Source organism: Mustela erminea, chromosome 1 (genome assembly GCF_009829155.1).
Source record: "Mustela erminea isolate mMusErm1 chromosome 1, mMusErm1.Pri, whole genome shotgun sequence".
NCBI lineage: Eukaryota > Metazoa > Chordata > Mammalia > Carnivora > Mustelidae > Mustela > Mustela erminea.
In genome coordinates this window covers 172,375,057-172,391,541 of record NC_045614.1, presented here as the reverse complement: position 1 = coordinate 172,391,541, position 16,485 = coordinate 172,375,057, and the positions used below count along the sequence as shown (strand labels likewise).

The 16,485-nt window shown below is 39.1% G+C and overlaps 2 protein-coding genes across 4 annotated transcripts in view; one reads left to right on the top strand and one right to left on the bottom strand.

Moving 5' to 3' along the window:
- The window catches only part of CMSS1 (cms1 ribosomal small subunit homolog), a 382,853-nt gene that overhangs the window by 257,402 nt on the left and 108,966 nt on the right, over positions 1-16,485 (top strand). Inside the window, exon 4 of one of the 2 annotated variants that reach the window (XM_032351108.1) lies at positions 6,882-6,924. The exons of the other annotated variant lie outside the window; for it this stretch is intronic. Within the exon in view, the coding sequence (XP_032206999.1) occupies positions 6,882-6,924 (43 nt within the window). The remainder of the gene's footprint in view (positions 1-6,881; positions 6,925-16,485) is intronic. 2 annotated transcript variants of the gene reach the window in all.
- Positions 1-16,485, bottom strand: part of FILIP1L (filamin A interacting protein 1 like) — a 302,790-nt gene that overhangs the window by 247,100 nt on the left and 39,205 nt on the right. The gene's annotated exons all lie outside the window — the stretch shown is intronic.

Sequence of the window (16,485 nt, the reverse complement as noted above, 5' to 3'; positions counted from 1 at the left end):
CTTCCTCTTTTTACTCAACATTTTCATCATTTTATTTCTTACTAGTACTCTACCAGAGAATGAGAGGAGAAAGACAAAAAAGCAAGAACTGGGGTGCCTAGGTGGCTCAGTGGGTTAAAGCCTCTGCCTTCAGCTCAGGTCATAATCCCAGAGTTCTAGAATAGAGCCTCACAGCAGGGAGCCTGCTCCCCCCCACCACCCTGCCTGCCTCTCTGCCTACTTGTGATCTCTCTGCGTCAAATAAATAAATAAATAATAAAATCTTTTGGGGGGGAAAAAGCCAGAACTAATATTTATTTATTTATGGTTTTTATTTATTTGGGAGAGAGGGAGAGCATCACTGGGAGGAAGGGCAGAGGGAGCAGGAGAAGCATGCTTCCTGCTGAGCAGGGAGCCTGATGCTAGGATCATGACCTGAGCCAAAGGCAGATGCTTAACCAACTAAGCCACCGAGGCATACTGTTAGGGTTGTTCTTTTTTTAAAGAGTTATTTATTTGAGAGAGAGAGAGAGCACAAACAGGGGGATGGAGCAGAAGGCGTGGGAGAGAAATAGACCCCCTGCTGAGCGGGATGCCTACGCAATAGGGCTTCATCTCAAGACCCAGAGATCCTGGCCTGAGCTGAAACCCAGAGTTGGACTCTTAACAGACTGAGCCATCCAGGCACCTCAAAACCATTTCATAAAAACCCATTTTACCTTATCATAAGAGCAATAATAATAATAATACCAGTAACAAGAGCTAGTACTTCTTAAACATTTATTACATTCCAGGCACTACCTAAATACTTTAACATATTCATTTATTTAATCCTCACCAACTCTATGAGGTACATCCCATTACCCTCCCGATTTTGAGGTATTAAAATGAAACCATAGAGAGGTTGTTACATTAACCAAATGTCTCATAATTTAGAAGGATCAAAAGCAGTATTTGAAGTCAAGAAGACAGACTCTGGAGGCTTCACTTTTTTTGTGTGTGTGAAATAGATAGAAAACATGAAATTATTGTTTTAACCTTTTTTAAGTACACAATTCAGTGGCATTGTCATACAACCAGCACCACCATTCCATCTCTAGAACTTTTTCATCTCCCCAAATTGAGAGCCTTCACTTTTAAATACCACTCTCTAATACCTCCCCAAAAGTACTTGAATATCTGGAAATGTTCACTATTTGTGGTGGTTTTGTCTTCTTTTAATACAGAAGGTTTAATACTTTTTCACTCTTAGTATCCATTACTCTCCATTTGCCCTGGGTGCCACTGCATGTTATCACACAGCCTGTTCCTGATACAGTCAGTTGCCCCAGCCTGTCCAAGTTTCAAACTGCTGCTATCTCTTCCCATATATTTGTGTGTTGGCACCTGCATGGGCAGTGACAGCTACATCACTTCTTCTGGCACTCTTTTGACATTGATTCTAAGATGCATCGTATTATCAGGGGCATCTGGGTGGCTCAGTCATTTGAGTGTCCAGTCTTGGTTTCGGCTCAGGTCCTGATCTCAGGGAAGTGTGATTAAGCCCCGAGTTGGGCTCCACAGACCGCAGGGAGTCTACTTGACAGTCTCTCCCTGACCCCCACCCCATCTTTTCATCTTTTAAATAAATCTTAAAAAAAAAAAAAAGGTGCATCCTAATATCAAACTTCAAATCATAAAAAAGTTTAATAGCCATGTATCTTACTTAGGCTTAAGGAAATCCAGTGTTCTAGACTGATATGTCACTGTGAAGTAGCTTGTCCTTGTTCCTCAACACTCAGCCTACCACCACTGTGTTCCAAGGTTCATCCCTTCCTGCCTAGATTACTATCATATCTCGTCTCCCAGTTCTGAGTTTCTTGGACAAATTGGACATCATGAAGCCAATCTTGAGCAGCTCGTCTAGTCTCTCTGAGCCAATAGACCTTTTGTTCAATAGGAGAAGAGCATAGAATAGATAAGTTTCCTTTTGATTCATGAGACTAAGATTCTAGTTCCCAGACATCTTCAAGATGGAGATGGAGGGCACTTGGGTGGCTCAGTTGGGTAGGCGACTGCCTTCAGCTCAGGTCATGATCCCAGAGTCCTGGGATCGAGTCCCTCATCGAGCTCCCTGCTCCCTGGACAGTCTGCTTCTCCCTCTGACCTTCTCCTCTCTTATGCTCTCTCTCACTGTCTCTCTGTCAAATAAATAAATAAAATCTTAAAAAAAAAAAAAAAGATGGAGATGGAATTTGGAGGTCATTGCTGCTAAAATCAAAAGAACTTAAGCTAGATTAAACGTTTCTTTGTTGTTATTTTACCACTTGGCATCTTGTTTTCTTTACTGCTGAGGTACCAGGGTCATTGCCTGCTACTTGTTGGCCATCTAAGACCTTTTTACCGGGTGCCTGGGTGATTCAGTGGGTTAAAGCCTCTGCTTTCAGCTCAGGTCAAGATCTCAGGGTCCTGGGATCAAGCCCCGCATCAGGGTCTCTGCTCAGCAGGGAGCCTGCTTCCCCCCCCATCCCCCTGCCTCTCTGCCTACTTGTGATCTCTGTCAAATAAAGAAATAAAAATCTTTAAAAAAATTTTTTAATTAAAAAATTTTTAAAAATAAATAAATAAAACCTTTTTACCCCAAGACTCCACCTCTGCTCTAGTTGTTCCCAAATAATAGCCAGTATTTCTTCCCCTTTTTCCCTGTCCCCCCAGTTTTAAAAAATATATAAGAGAAAAGTTTACAATTGGCCCCATCCTTAATAATGATTTGACTAAACCATTAAAAATGTGAGTGGCTTATTACTTTATATATGAATAGCTATATTATTACTATAAGTGTAATTATTAAAATATCTGAAATTTACTACTTAATTCAAAGAATAGTGGTCTTAACTTTCATATATGTATTTGGATGGATAGATAGATAGATAGGAAATTTATAAACCAAATTTAAAGACTCCTGAACTTCTACCCACCCTGAACAAATAGCACCTCAGGTATAGGGATGAATACTTTCTTGTCCAGAGTTTGACAGTCTTTTTTAGAAGTTATTTTAAGGATTATTTTAATTTGGAAGCATGACTTTTTCGTTTAAAAAAAAGAGGGGGTGCGCCTGGGTTGCTCAGTGGGTTAAGCCTCTGCCTTCAGCTCAGGTCATGATCTCAAGGTCCTGGGATTAAAACCCGCATCAGGCACTTTGCTCACCAGGGAGCCTGCTTCCTCCTCCCCCTCTGCCTGCCTCTCTGCCTACTTGTGGTCTCTCTCTCTCTCTCTGTCAAATAACTAAATAAAATCTTAAAAAAAAAAAGTCAAGGGCACCTCCGTGGTTCAGTCAGTGAAGTGTGCAACTCTTGATTTCGGTTCAGGTCATGATCTCAAGGTTGTAAGATTGAGCACCGCATCAGGTTCTGCAGTAGACATGGAGCCTGCTTGGGATTTTCTCTCTCCCTCTCCTTCTGCCCTCTCTCTCTCTCTCTTTTTCTTTCCCTCTGTTACTGAAAAAAAAAAAAGTTGACTCACCAGTTTTTTGGTTTTGATTTTGTCTTGGGGGTTGTTGTTGTTGTTGTTGTTATTGTTGTTGTTGTTTTCCAATTTATAAGGTCCCAGGAAAAGAAGTCAGCCTACTTAAAACCTCATCAAAACTCTGGGCTTCAGAGCACAGAGGAAAACTAATTTTTAAAAGCATCTCACCACTTCTTTCTGTAAAGAGGGCTCCAGTTAAAAAGATAAACTGATTTTTCTCTGTTATTTGAAGTATGGGTAAGAAACCTAATCAAGTGTTGAAATCTCTCCACTGGTTTCCCTCAAGAGTAAAAAATAAATAATGTTGATGATAACCATTGCCATAACTATATGCTCACACCTTGGACAGGAAAATGTGCTTCTAATCCTCTTAAAACTCAACTTTGTAAATCAGGTAGAACCTTCATAAATCAGGTAGAAGAGCCCTTGTCTTATTTTTGTTTTGTTTTTGTTTTGTTCCTTCTGATTTCAGAGATCTTAGAGGAAAGGACATTTTAGATGTGAGTTTGAGTCTGTTATAAACTGTAAGGAGCCACCTTTTCTTTCTAGAGTTACTGGATTTTCTTCTGAGAATGTTATTAGGATATGGTAGATTGGAAAGACAGAGGATGTATCAAAATAAACATTTTATGAGCTTCTGCTTTGCAGTTTAATTTACAAAGTAGACAAAACCTCTCAGTATTTCCTGTATATCTTAAGGGACAAATTTGTCACCAGTTCTCCAGCCCCACTGCCCTTCTTTTTCCAACTACCCACCGCCCCCCCCAACACATACACATACTTTTTTGCTCTTGTTGTTTTTAACATTAAAGCCACTTATCAGATGTGGGACTGGTGTGTATGTTTGCAAGCACCATGCTGGATTAAGTATGCTGTAATTTATTGTCTTAATTTATGGTATATAAACCATTTTTCTTTTTTTCTTTTTTTTAATGTTTTAACAAGTGCAGCCCAATACTAAATATGGAGAAGTTAAAAAACCCCTTGGCACTCTAGAGGATAGAAGTCCCTGGAGTGGAGGAAGGGAGACAAGCAGAGGGCTTGGAAAATGCTTACAGTCCTAAAGAAACTTGCAATTTCCACTGGCTGATTTTCTTTAACCTCGTATTCACTGAGGGCGTGTTGGTAGATCATATTCATACATAGGAAATTTTTAGTCAGTTCCATGTTGCCATCTACATAAGATTTATTTTACCAAACAACAATTTCTAAAAGAAATTCAGCAGTTAGATTTTCACACATTAAGTAGGCTGGTAGAGGGCAGATTTGAACAACAACAACAAAAAAACCTAAATAAACAAACGTGTTCCTGTCACTACTTGTATATGCATGGAATATCAATATGTTAACATATGCATAGCAGAATGTGTGATAGAAGGAAAAACAAGACATGGTTCTTGTTTTCTGGTAAGTCTGATAAGTTTGAGAACCATGAACTCAAATGACATGAGATAGAATATTGAAATTGATATCATTGATCTATACATTGAGGAATCTACTTGATGTTATGTGTTAATGGCAAGTAAATGCGGATCGCTGGCCCACTGCTACTCACAGTGTTGTCTGAGTACTGGCTGCATCAGCATCAGATATGAGGATTCTCAGCCCCCAACCCCAGACCTACTGAATTCAAATCTCCGGGGGCGTGTGACCCAGCAACCGGTGTTTCAAGAGGTTTCTAAGTTTTAAGAGTCTCCCAACTAATTCTTACCATTCAAGTTTGAGAACCATTGTTCTAAACTTCAGTTCCCAAGCTGTTCCAGTCCTCATGGTGGGCATTATCATCCAAAGTGACAAGTGAGGAGTGGGAAATCAGAGAGATAAGTAACTTTGCTAAAAGCCGTACTGCTAACATTATAGCAGTCTAGATTCAATACCAGTTCTGTTGTACCATTTCATAAATCTATACTCCTTCTTCTATTCCTGCTATCTCATCCTAGAAATTATTGTCAAATGTGAAAGCCATTTTTCTAAAGATTTCCATCTTAGTTTTCAACTTTTCATATTACTCTTTCTCCCTAACTAAAAAGGTACTCACTAAAAAGGTACTCACTTTAATAATTTACCACTGCTGTAATGCCCATGGCTGTCATCATTCTGATGCTGACTTGCAAATGACACTTTTGGTTTGTTTTCCTTGCCATGTCATCATCATATGGGTCATTTAGTATCACCAGTGACCATGCTCTTATTCCTAATCAGTCCACCAGCATGTCAGTATATATTCAGATTTGGCATGGGGATTGCTCGATTCAGCAGCACATATACTAAGATTTGGCATGGGGAACAAAACATCATTTTTGAAATTTAATTGAATTTAAAAATAAGTATTTATTGTCCAGCCATTTGCCTAATACCATGCTCTGCACTAGCCTTTATTTTGAGAATATGTTTCTTGGAGCAGCAGGATATGGACCTTCTGAGTCAGAAATGCTGAGGATAAGGCCTTGTAGTCATCTTTAAAAGTCATCCAGATGATTCTAATGCATATTAAAGTTTGAGAACCACTGCTGTAAGAGACATGAGAAATTAGAGATGTGGTCTTTACACTTAAAGAGATTATCATCCATTGTATCTTGCCCACTTGTCAGAGACTAAATTCAGACTAGGGTTTCTAATAGCTAAGAACTGATGGGAGTATCATGGTTTTGCTTTACTGTGTCTCCAAGATTCAGAAATGCCTCCTGCAGCTCTTTGTGGTTTTTTTTTTCCTTCCTCTTTTAATGAAAGTCAATCATTCATTTATAAAACCATTTACAGAAACTTCAGTATGTTTCAGATGGCAATTACATTTTTTTCTCTCTCCAGGGGTCCCAGTTGCAAAGAATTCTTAAAGAACAGAATTGTTTTGTTTATGTAGGCAGTCATTTGCCATGTGGGGAGCTTGAAAACAGACTAAATAAATGGTTTTGATAGTGATGTCATGGATAGTGGTGATTAAAGCAAGGATAATGCAGAAAGCTGTGCTTCTTAAACAGCCCAGGCTGAGACCAATGCCTGAAATTCTGGGTCAGTTTGTAGATTTTTGTGTGATTATATTTATAGCGAGTTGTTCCTTGTTTTCTCTCAGGATATTCTGCTTCAAAGAGAAGTCTGTCTTCTTCAGAGAAAGACCCAAAATGTGTATGCCACGTAGATTGCCTGCTCAAGTGTGCTCTGTATACAGAAGGACAGGCCCAGACTATGATTAGGTTATCAGCTAGAGGATCTCTAAAATGTACACTCTGGAAGCACCAGTCACATAGAATACAGGAGCTTTGCCTCTCAGTGGCCCTGCATACATTATCAAATCTCATTTCTGAACCAGGGATATTTCCAGGGTTCACGGTTGAGCTAAATTAGGGGATCCCTATTCAGAGTGAATTATACTAACCCTTTCACTTCTTATCCTTTCTCAGCATTGTCACATTTCAAGTTATTTGGGCCTCTCCTGTGTGCCAGGTAAGAGTATAGGGAGAATGTGATGCTTATACCTTGGATAGCTTGTTACTAAGCGGCCTGCTAAGAGTTTTAATGTATAAAAAAGGTCAAGGCTTTTGTAATATCTGTTGAATCCTGGGATCTGATTCATCCCATTCCTCCATTGGTATACATAACTGAGAACAGTGGTTTGCAAATAAAGTTTGACCTAAAGTCATTCATCCAAAATGCTGTTTGATCATCTGAATTTTGAAGCTATGTTATTCAAATACATATTTTTTTCAATGCTAATACAAGCCCTTATGGTGAGGGAAAAACACCTAGAATTCACAAGATTATCTGGCTATCCAAGTCAGTAGTATACCAGTTTGTATAATAAACTGATCAATGATTAACTAGTTTAAAAGCTGTGTACTAGGCACTGAGTAGGGGATGAATAGTAATTTAAAATACAGCCCTTGTGGCCGCTCCCCAAGCCTTAAACCATATGAGCTTCTATTTCAAAGAGGCTTTGTTGGCCATCCAGGAAGCCTCTATGTTTAGTATGACCGAGAAGCACTATACAGAAGCATGATATAGCAAACAAATAAAACCAAAGCTGTCCCTACACCCTGCAACTCATTTGTGCCTTTATGTCACTCTCTATCCCAGTGACCCAAAGGCCTCACCAAGGATCCTTCAAGGACCTCTTCAACACAATTCAAAATTCCCAAGAGGTCCTAGAAGGAAGATAACTCTTAAGTCAAAAAGACATTGCTCTACAACTAATGATGAGAATTTTGGAATAACTTCTTCATAAAATTGTGGACAATTAAGTGGAGCTGGTGTAAAAATGCAAGGCAACTAGAAAAATGCACACTTAATCAAAGAAATACCATTTTTCATATATCAAATTGGCAAATTTTGTTAATGATCGTACCTGGTATTGACAAATATATAGGGAAAGAGGTGCTTTTGCACATTGCTATAGGGAGTATAAATTTCCCTTAAAATAATTTCAAAATGTTATCATAAAGCTAAGTGGATGGGTGGGTGGAGGAAAAACAGAGTTATAGATAGAATATCTTTGACCCAGCAATTGCATTTTAAGGTATTTATCCCAAATAAATCATAGGAGACATGTATAAAGATTTAGCTACAAGGCTGTTTATCACACTATTGTTTATAACACTAAAAAACTAGACACAGTTAGCATAGGGCTGAAACTCTGTATGCATTGGATCAATACTACTTAATCCCTTCCACCTAATCTGGAACCCCCATCCACTGCTGCTCCCACCACCATTCCTCTCCAGTGCAACCAGTAAGAAAACCATGGCTAAAAATGTTAAGTAACATCTCCAAAAATCAACCAGCCAAGATGAACAACAGTATTTCAGTGTTTTAAAGAATTCTGTGCTGGTTACTGCTTTTTCTCTATTTCATTATAATCAAGAATGACTTGTGCAGCTTCATAATCCCTTATCTTCAGTACTGAAATCCAAAAGTACAAGTCTGTGAAGTAGTTTTATACAAACTCATTTGACAACAAAACTTGATCTGAATTGACACAAGTTTATTTAGAGTCTAACCAGTTAGTGTGAAAATAAATATATCTTATTGCAAGAATGTTAATGTTTAATTAGTGGGTGCTGCCCAGGAACTTGCTGGCAGTGTTATGTAACGCATAATGTATGTACCATTTCACCTTTCTAAAATCTGAAAACTTCTCAAACACATGTGGCCCAGGAATTTCTTATGAGACATTTTGGGCCTCTAGTTTCTTCTTCAGTGAGGAGAAATCAGCACACCTGTTCATTATGAAATGAACAGTGCTTAGGATATGGATTAATTTCTCTTTAACATTCCAGGGATAAAACCTAGTGCTTTATGTGAAAATGAAAGTTTCTTTAGCCACACTTTTTTCTTAGATGTTTCTAGTTTAGGTGGTTACTATGTTGGGACCAGATATTAAATGTTCTCCTAAAGTGGGTTAATTATGAGAATAGATTCAACTTCATCTAGAAAGAACAACTTCATCTAGAAAAACACTTACAGTGTTCTCTTAAAGATAATGAAAAAACCACCCAGCTTTTAGAGGTCATGATTCAGATGACCTGGCTATTAAAATGGACATTCAAGAGCTATATTTTATGTTCTTTATCTTAATGCTTTTATTTCCTGTTTGGACATTTCAAAGGAGACACTTAATGTATGACTGGACTATGAATGGCTAGGACATCAAGAAAGATGAGCAGGGCTTTCCCTTTCTTTGTGAACTTACCAGTACAGAGATCAGTGTTTCTCAGTGTTCTGTGTATACTGGAAAGAGTGAAGACTCTTCTTTCTGTGAATTCATAGATTGTCTATGGGTAATCCGTAAAACAAAGAAACAAAGTTCAGCTCTCTCCACCCTCACCCAGCAGGTGGCGCTGTTAAATAGAGGGATATGGTAGCGCGGTGAGCTGCTTTTCTGCTCCACAAATCCAGTTACAACCTTAGCAAGTACCCACATGTTTTTGGCACTTACTGTGTATCAATTGAAATATTTGAAAGTCTTCTAGTTCAATACCTCAAACAAGTTTTGTTTAATTTCATTTCCATCCTTCTGTAAAGCTCTAGCTTCCTTTATGATTGGCAGTGTCAAGTGCTCACTCTTTGACTCTAGCGTTAGCACAATCACTGTAGTCCTTTATAAAAGTAAACTTCTTTTTCTGCGCCTGGATGTTAGAATGGATTCTTTCTTCCCATTTGTAGGGAAGGTTACACTCTCATCTTCCAGGTTTTGGCCCCATTACCCCTTCTGCTTGGGAAAGAATCCACTACCTACTTGAATGATTTAACCAGTTTGTGGGACTGCAGCCTTAAGTGAGCCAACCATTAGCTGCCCATTCAGCTACCCCAACTCAAGAGAAGTTAAAGATTAAGAAAAAGGGAAGAAATAGCCAGTTGTGTCTCCCAGACCTTTCTTTTTGGAAAGACACTTTCCTCTTGTCCTCTGAGAGCAGTATTTTAGAGTTCTGACACAGCAGGCAGTTGAACCAGTGTTATAGTCTAAGGACTAGTGATTCCTTCAGGCTGCAGTCTCATGGGGCACCAGACAGTTTTTGCTTATAAGAACTTTCACTTCGTTTTCACAGACATTAATAGTTTCCTGGCACTGCCTTTCAGGAAATGTCGTCATGGTCTGGAGGAACCAATAAAAATACAAGTAACCTGTTTTGACAGATCTCTTTTGTGCCAGAAATTTCAGAATTGGAGGGGAGGGTGGGTGATGAACCAGTCCATTTGTGAAGGTGTAAGGAAAAATCGTGAATTTGCCATAAGAGAGAGAGGTGATACCTGCCCTGACGTGAAATATAGAGAGCTCTGAAGCTGTAAAGGAGTTCCAGCTCATTTAGGCAAAGTTTAAAAAAAAAAAATCTGGTTTGATAGGATAATTCAAGTCTATAGTACAATGGGAGATTTTTTTTCCTTTTTTTCCTTCTCATTTCAAATAGTACTTAACTCTTTTGATCCTCAAATAGAAAACTCATGCATTAGAAATTAACCTTTGATTTTGGATGGATAAATAGTACTGCCATAATGTATGCAGAAAAGAGGCCGTGGCTTTGGTTTTTTGTGGGGGGGGGGGGGGGTTAAGATTACTTTTTCAACCTCTATACCCAACATGGGGCTCAAACCAGATCAAGAGTCACGTGCTCCACCGACTGAGTCAGCCTGGCACTCCAAGAGGCCATGGGTTTGGATAATTATTACCAAGTGGCTAACATTAGATGCTCTTTACTTATCCCTGATATGGCCAGAGCAAAGATCTGCATCCCATTAATTTGAGAAAACTTTAATGTTGCTCTAGGACATTAATTGGAATTAGTTCTGGGGGGTGATCAGCTGTTTCCCTCTTGAAAGTTTTTGAGAGAAGTTGGTCACCGTAATACTAAAAGAATGTAGTGTAAATAAAATTCATAAAATACTTCAGAAATGATTACTTGCTTTTTTTTTTTTAAAGATTTTATTTATTCAATAGAGCACTCGTCCACCCACACACAGAAGGAGGGAGGGGCAGAGGGATTTTTTAATTTTTTAATTTAAAAAAACCTTCCATTTGTTTTTAAAGAGAATCTGCTCTTTTTCTTGGTTGAACTAGCACTTACAAATTTCCTTTTTATGTCAAATCTTTATAATTGCCCCTCTTTCAGACATACCACTACTGATTTACGTTGGGGAAGTAGAAAAAGAAATTGATTTTGTTTCACCCACTCCATCTTTTAATTAAAAACCTGCTTTTGCTACACAGCTATTTGGATATGATGGAGAAACTTGCAGGTCAAGAAGAAAGTCAGAACAGGGATCACCATCTCCTACTCCCTGGAGGGAACTCTCAATACACATTCTGTCTGTGCTAAGACTGTCAGCCTTTCCCATCTTGCTGTACCTGGTGCCAATCTGAGAAAAGCAGTCTAAGTAGCTATTATTCTCTTCCTAAGACCCCCACTGTTTCCAAGCATTCACTAAAACTAGGAACAAAAGTTCAGAAAAGCCCAAAGGTTTGAATCTTCCTTACTACTGATTCTAGTCAGAGCCAAGTCCCAACTTCGATGTCCTAGGGCCAGATTTGGAAGCTAACCCAAAACAGATCTTTCTGGGTAGGCCTTTTTCTCACCCCGTTTCAAAACTGCCCTCTCTTGACCAAGGCTGTTTCTTCCCAAGTGCTCCATGTCTACCTTTCCCTTCTGATTTCACTTCTCATCATCCTCTTTTTCCTTCCCAGTCTCTTTTCCTATTAGCTGTCTCTGGCTCTTGGTTTCCTCCTAAAAAGAGCTGCTATGTGAAAACTTTCAACCTGGAGAGGTGATTAAAATTCTTAAGGTTCACACTCATCCGGGGCCCAACTGCATTATTTCTTAGGTGTGAACGTAAGAAATCTGACCTGTCAATCGGGTGTCTTCAGGGTGGCTTTACCGTATAAACTAATTAATTGCATTTTTATAATTTGGTATCTTGATCCACAGATTGAAACTGAAATACAGAGAACTCTTATCTGCAGTGGTTCATGGACTTTTTCCCTATGGCAAGCTAATTAGCACCTGTCAGGATAAAATTCACCTCTGATGGCCTTAGGGACTGTCATTGTTCCAGATGAACAAGGTGGATTTACCACTCTTTTCAGCATTGCACAGACCATATTTTAGGACTGTGGACTAGGCATTAAGCTATGAACTGAAGGTTCACTGATCTTCACTTCAAATCTCATGTGCCAAGATCCTTCAGGTCTTATTTCTTCAACCCATGAATTATTTGGTGAGGAATGGAATGTGCCTAGAATTGATGAAGACAGTTTTCTCAGTGGCCACCTGCCCAGTTGGTTCCCTGCATTTCCAAATCCAGTCTTACTGGAGCATGGTCCTGAGAGCTCTCCTGGACTCAAGGTCAGGACTTAAATAACCAGAGTTTCCTCTGGCTGGCTTCTAGGCTTCTCTTCTACCTGTGGTCCTGGTTTCTAATTTTCTTTAGTGACTGATTCTATTGACTCAGTGTTTTGAATGATGCAAGGAAAAGTTTGCTGACCTCTACTATAGCATAGTGAAGCAAGCTTTCAAATCACTAATGTGCACATTTAAATACAAGTGAGGTAATTTTTATTTGCAGTTTCCTGGAAACTGTTGGTATGAGGGAAATGGGGAAGGGGGGATTAGAGGTGGCGTTTAGACCTAGACTAAGAAAACAGGAATCTCGAGGTTTTCCTTTAGACCTTTAGTTCATATTGGGCCAAGGGTACAAGAATGGATTCTGTAAGTATCTCCATTTGGTGCATTTTGTTAGGGCGTCACAAAGGTGGGGAAATGACCTCAAGACATCCTGGGAAATGACCTGCTGGTCTCCCTACTAACTTGACAGCCAGTGTCCTCTTTAACATTTGAAGTAGAGAGCAGGGTGCATGCTGGGCAAAACTTCCCTTTTGGTCTCTGTGTGGGTTTTGGAACTAGGAAGACTTTATTAAGTATACTTACAGCTCACTTACTCTTCTTAAACTTGCATCCTTTTTCTTTTAAAGCCCTAGAGTTCAGCATTCCTTTTCTTCCCTTTGCCCACTGATGTTCTCACACAAAGAGGAAATAGTGGTTTTCCTGTTTTCTTTCTGGGGGCATTTCTAGTACTGTGGTTCTCCTTTCATTTTCTCAGTCCTGCATGTGAGTAAAAGCAAGTTGTCTTCACAGTTAACTACAGGAAAAGATTCATGGGGGCTCTTTTTTCCTTTTATTTTTGCCTTCCCTCCTCCTCAACTGGAAAATATGAGGCAGATCCTGTTTATGTATGCTGTAACCTCAAAAGGGGCTGATATGCTGTTGTCATTAAAGAAGAATCCAGAGCTGTTTATCCTGCAGAGGAGTACCAGAGCTCTTACTTAAATTGGAAAGCCCTTCTCTGGGCCCTCCAGGCAGACTGTGGGGAGCTCTTTGCTGCTCTCTCAAAGCTGCTCCAAAATGTATGGCAAAGATTTCTGCTACTGAATCTTCTCCCTGCACTCTGGGAACAGACACAAATGTTCATGTTGTGACTTCGTAAGAAATCAGGGACCTTCTTCCTTTGTATTAACTTTTTCTTTGAAATGTGTTTTCCAGAGGCCTTTTGCACTCTAAAATGTAACTTGAATGCATAATCTTCCTTCCATTCTCTTCTCTATGGATGTTTTATCATGCTCCAGAAATCCTTTTGAAGTCCGTTCTATGGCCAGTGAGTTTGGCAAATTGTAATAAAGTGAACTTTCTTTTTCCTGAAAACTAGTAAAAAGTGCTTTGGGAATATATCTTTCTTTTGAAGTTACATTCCCAATCTTTTTTTCTCTGCATGTCAAACATAGATGCTCTTTTATAATAATGAGTTTTTAAATAAAGCTGCATTTATAGGCATATTTTAACCTATTATATTTTTCATGAATTATTTTACTGATCTGTGTTAGTTCTGTTTTGTTTTGGTTTCCCTTGAGGTCAAATCCATATTCCCATTATAGTATTAGGAACTATCAAACCAGAAATGGCCAACCTGAAACACACTCTGGCCAACTCTTTCTACAAGACACCATATCACTGCAGCATGATTGCTTCTTAAGTAATAAATTAATCATGAGATGAGAGCACTATCCAGAACAAGCCATGTACTGCCATAGAGAAAGTTGCTGAGACTGCCTATAGTCTGGTTCTCATCCCTGTCTTTCACCCTGTAGGAATAAAAGGTTTATGATAATAAGGCAGAGATTTCACATTTTTAAGGAAGCTTAGATATTAGGAAGGACCAAAATGTACTCCTTTTTTTTTTTAAGATTTTATCCATTTGTCAGAGAGAGGGAGAGAGCACAAGCAGGGGAGTGGTGGAGGAGGAGGGGGAGAAGCTGGCTCCCCACTGAACGAGGAACCCAAAACAGGACTCCATCCCAGGATCCTGAGATCACAACCCTAGCCAAAAGCAGAAGCTTAACTGAGCTACCCAGGCATCCCACCAAGAGATCTCTTTATAAAGTAAAGCTAAATTTATTCAGTCTTAACTTCAGTAAGGAAGCACACTAAAACATTTTGACAGTGTCTCTGAAAGGGAAAAAAATAAGTGGAATATATATTATGTTTTCAATTTGGGATCATACGATTAGAGTTTCAAGGTAGAGAACTTATTAGGATTGACAAAGTTTGTGATATTTTGTTGTTGTTGTTTTGCCTTGGTGAACACATGAACAGCCATGTTAAAGTGAGTTTTAAAATGAAGCTATATTTGATAAGTGGTTGACAAGTTGTCCAACTGACTGGACTACTTCATCTGATAAATCTATCTGTAAGAATTTCCTTAAAGGAACAGTAAATTCATTTACTCTTTGAACCTCTCTTCCTTTTCTAAATTCTCTTTCCATGGACACTTTATTATACTTTTAAAAATCTTTATTTTTCCTGATAGTCAAAGTAAAAGAAGTCAGAAGTTAAATCCACTATAAATCAGGGGCACCTGGGTGACTCAATTGTTAAGCATCTGTCTTTGGCTCCGGTCATGATCCCAAGGCCCTGGGATGGAGCCCCACATTGGGCTCCCTGCTCTGCTGGAGGCCTCCTTCTCCCTTTCTTACTCCCCCTGCTTGTGTTCCCTCTCTTGCTGTGTCTCTGTCAAATAAATAGAATCTTTAAAAAATAAAAAATAAATCCATTATAAATCAGAGAATCTAAAAAGTAGTGTAATTATAAAACTGTCACATGATTATGGAGTTAGGAAGATGGGGGGTTCAGTTTAATTTATTTAAAACCCTGAGTAGCAGTTCTTGAGTTGTTGAAATAATAAGTTTGTGAGAGTTGAAAAACTATAAGAAAAACCTTTGCATACATAACATCCTGTGGTTCTCTTTCTCTGCTTTACATGGCACTTATGTTTAAAAATAATTTAGGGTTTGGAAAGTGGATCTTCATGGTGCCATCACTCTGGTGGCCCAGAGGGAACATTTCCATTTACCCTTCTCATGTCCATCTCTTCTAAGATGGCAGATTCAGAAGTAGGACCAAGAAGGTCTCAACCATTCCTAAAATCACTCTTTTAAGATGAACTTCAGCAAGACCGACGGGATTAAGCCAAACCTATTAATTAGCCTAAGGTTCTTATTAGGGCCAGTTTCTCTGTCTTTTTCCTTCTAAGTGTCTCGGTGTTTTGCAGGAGGGTGTGGGGGAAGACAATGCAACAGACTGAAGGCCTTTCTGTTCAGACTATGATTTAACTTCACACGTGTAAATATTATGTCATCTTAATCAGATGTTAGTCGTTTCTGACTCCTGCTTCTGCCTGAGTTTTTCCTTTCTACTTCCTATCTAATCTTTGTTCTCTATTTTCTTTCATCTTCCATTCCTTATTACCCAAGAATTAAATGAAGCAGTGTTTAGATTATGAATTAAATTCTCAGGGGAAAAAAATGCAGTATGATAAAGGCAATTTGGGAGGATTTGGGAAGAGTTTCATTCCAGACTAATGGTAATAGTCTTGGACCAGGAACTGGGACTCATTGGTGCCTTGGGCATCCTATCTCTCTGGACCTTAGATCCCTTCTCTATAGAAGGAGGCCCTTAAACTCAGCAAGCTTCTCAGGCCAGTACCCCTTGGGTATTAGGATTCCGGAGGGCTGTATTAGTAGGAGCTGAGAAATCTTTTTTAACAAGCTCTCCAGGCAGTTCTGAGTTAGCTAGCCCTCAGACCTCACTTTGAAGACATCAAACTGGATCATCTCAAAGATTACTCCTTCTCTAAAATTATATGACTGTAAGGCTTCTTTCAACTACATGGCTTTTCAAAAGGCTGATGGTTCTGGTTAATTCACTTTTTCATCTGCTATATGCCTAACTAAAATATATTTGTTAATAATCTTTCCTGAAACACCCTTAAATTGTAAACAGGGGTGACTGGCTGGCTCAGTTGGAAGAATATGTGACTCTTTTTTTTTTTTTTTTTTTTTTTTTTTAAGATTTTGTTTATTCATTTGAGAGAGCGATCACAAGTAAGCAGAGAGGCAGGCGGAGAGAGCGGGGGAAGCAGGCTCTCTGCTAAGCAGAGAGCCTGATGTGGGGCTCAATCCCAGGACCC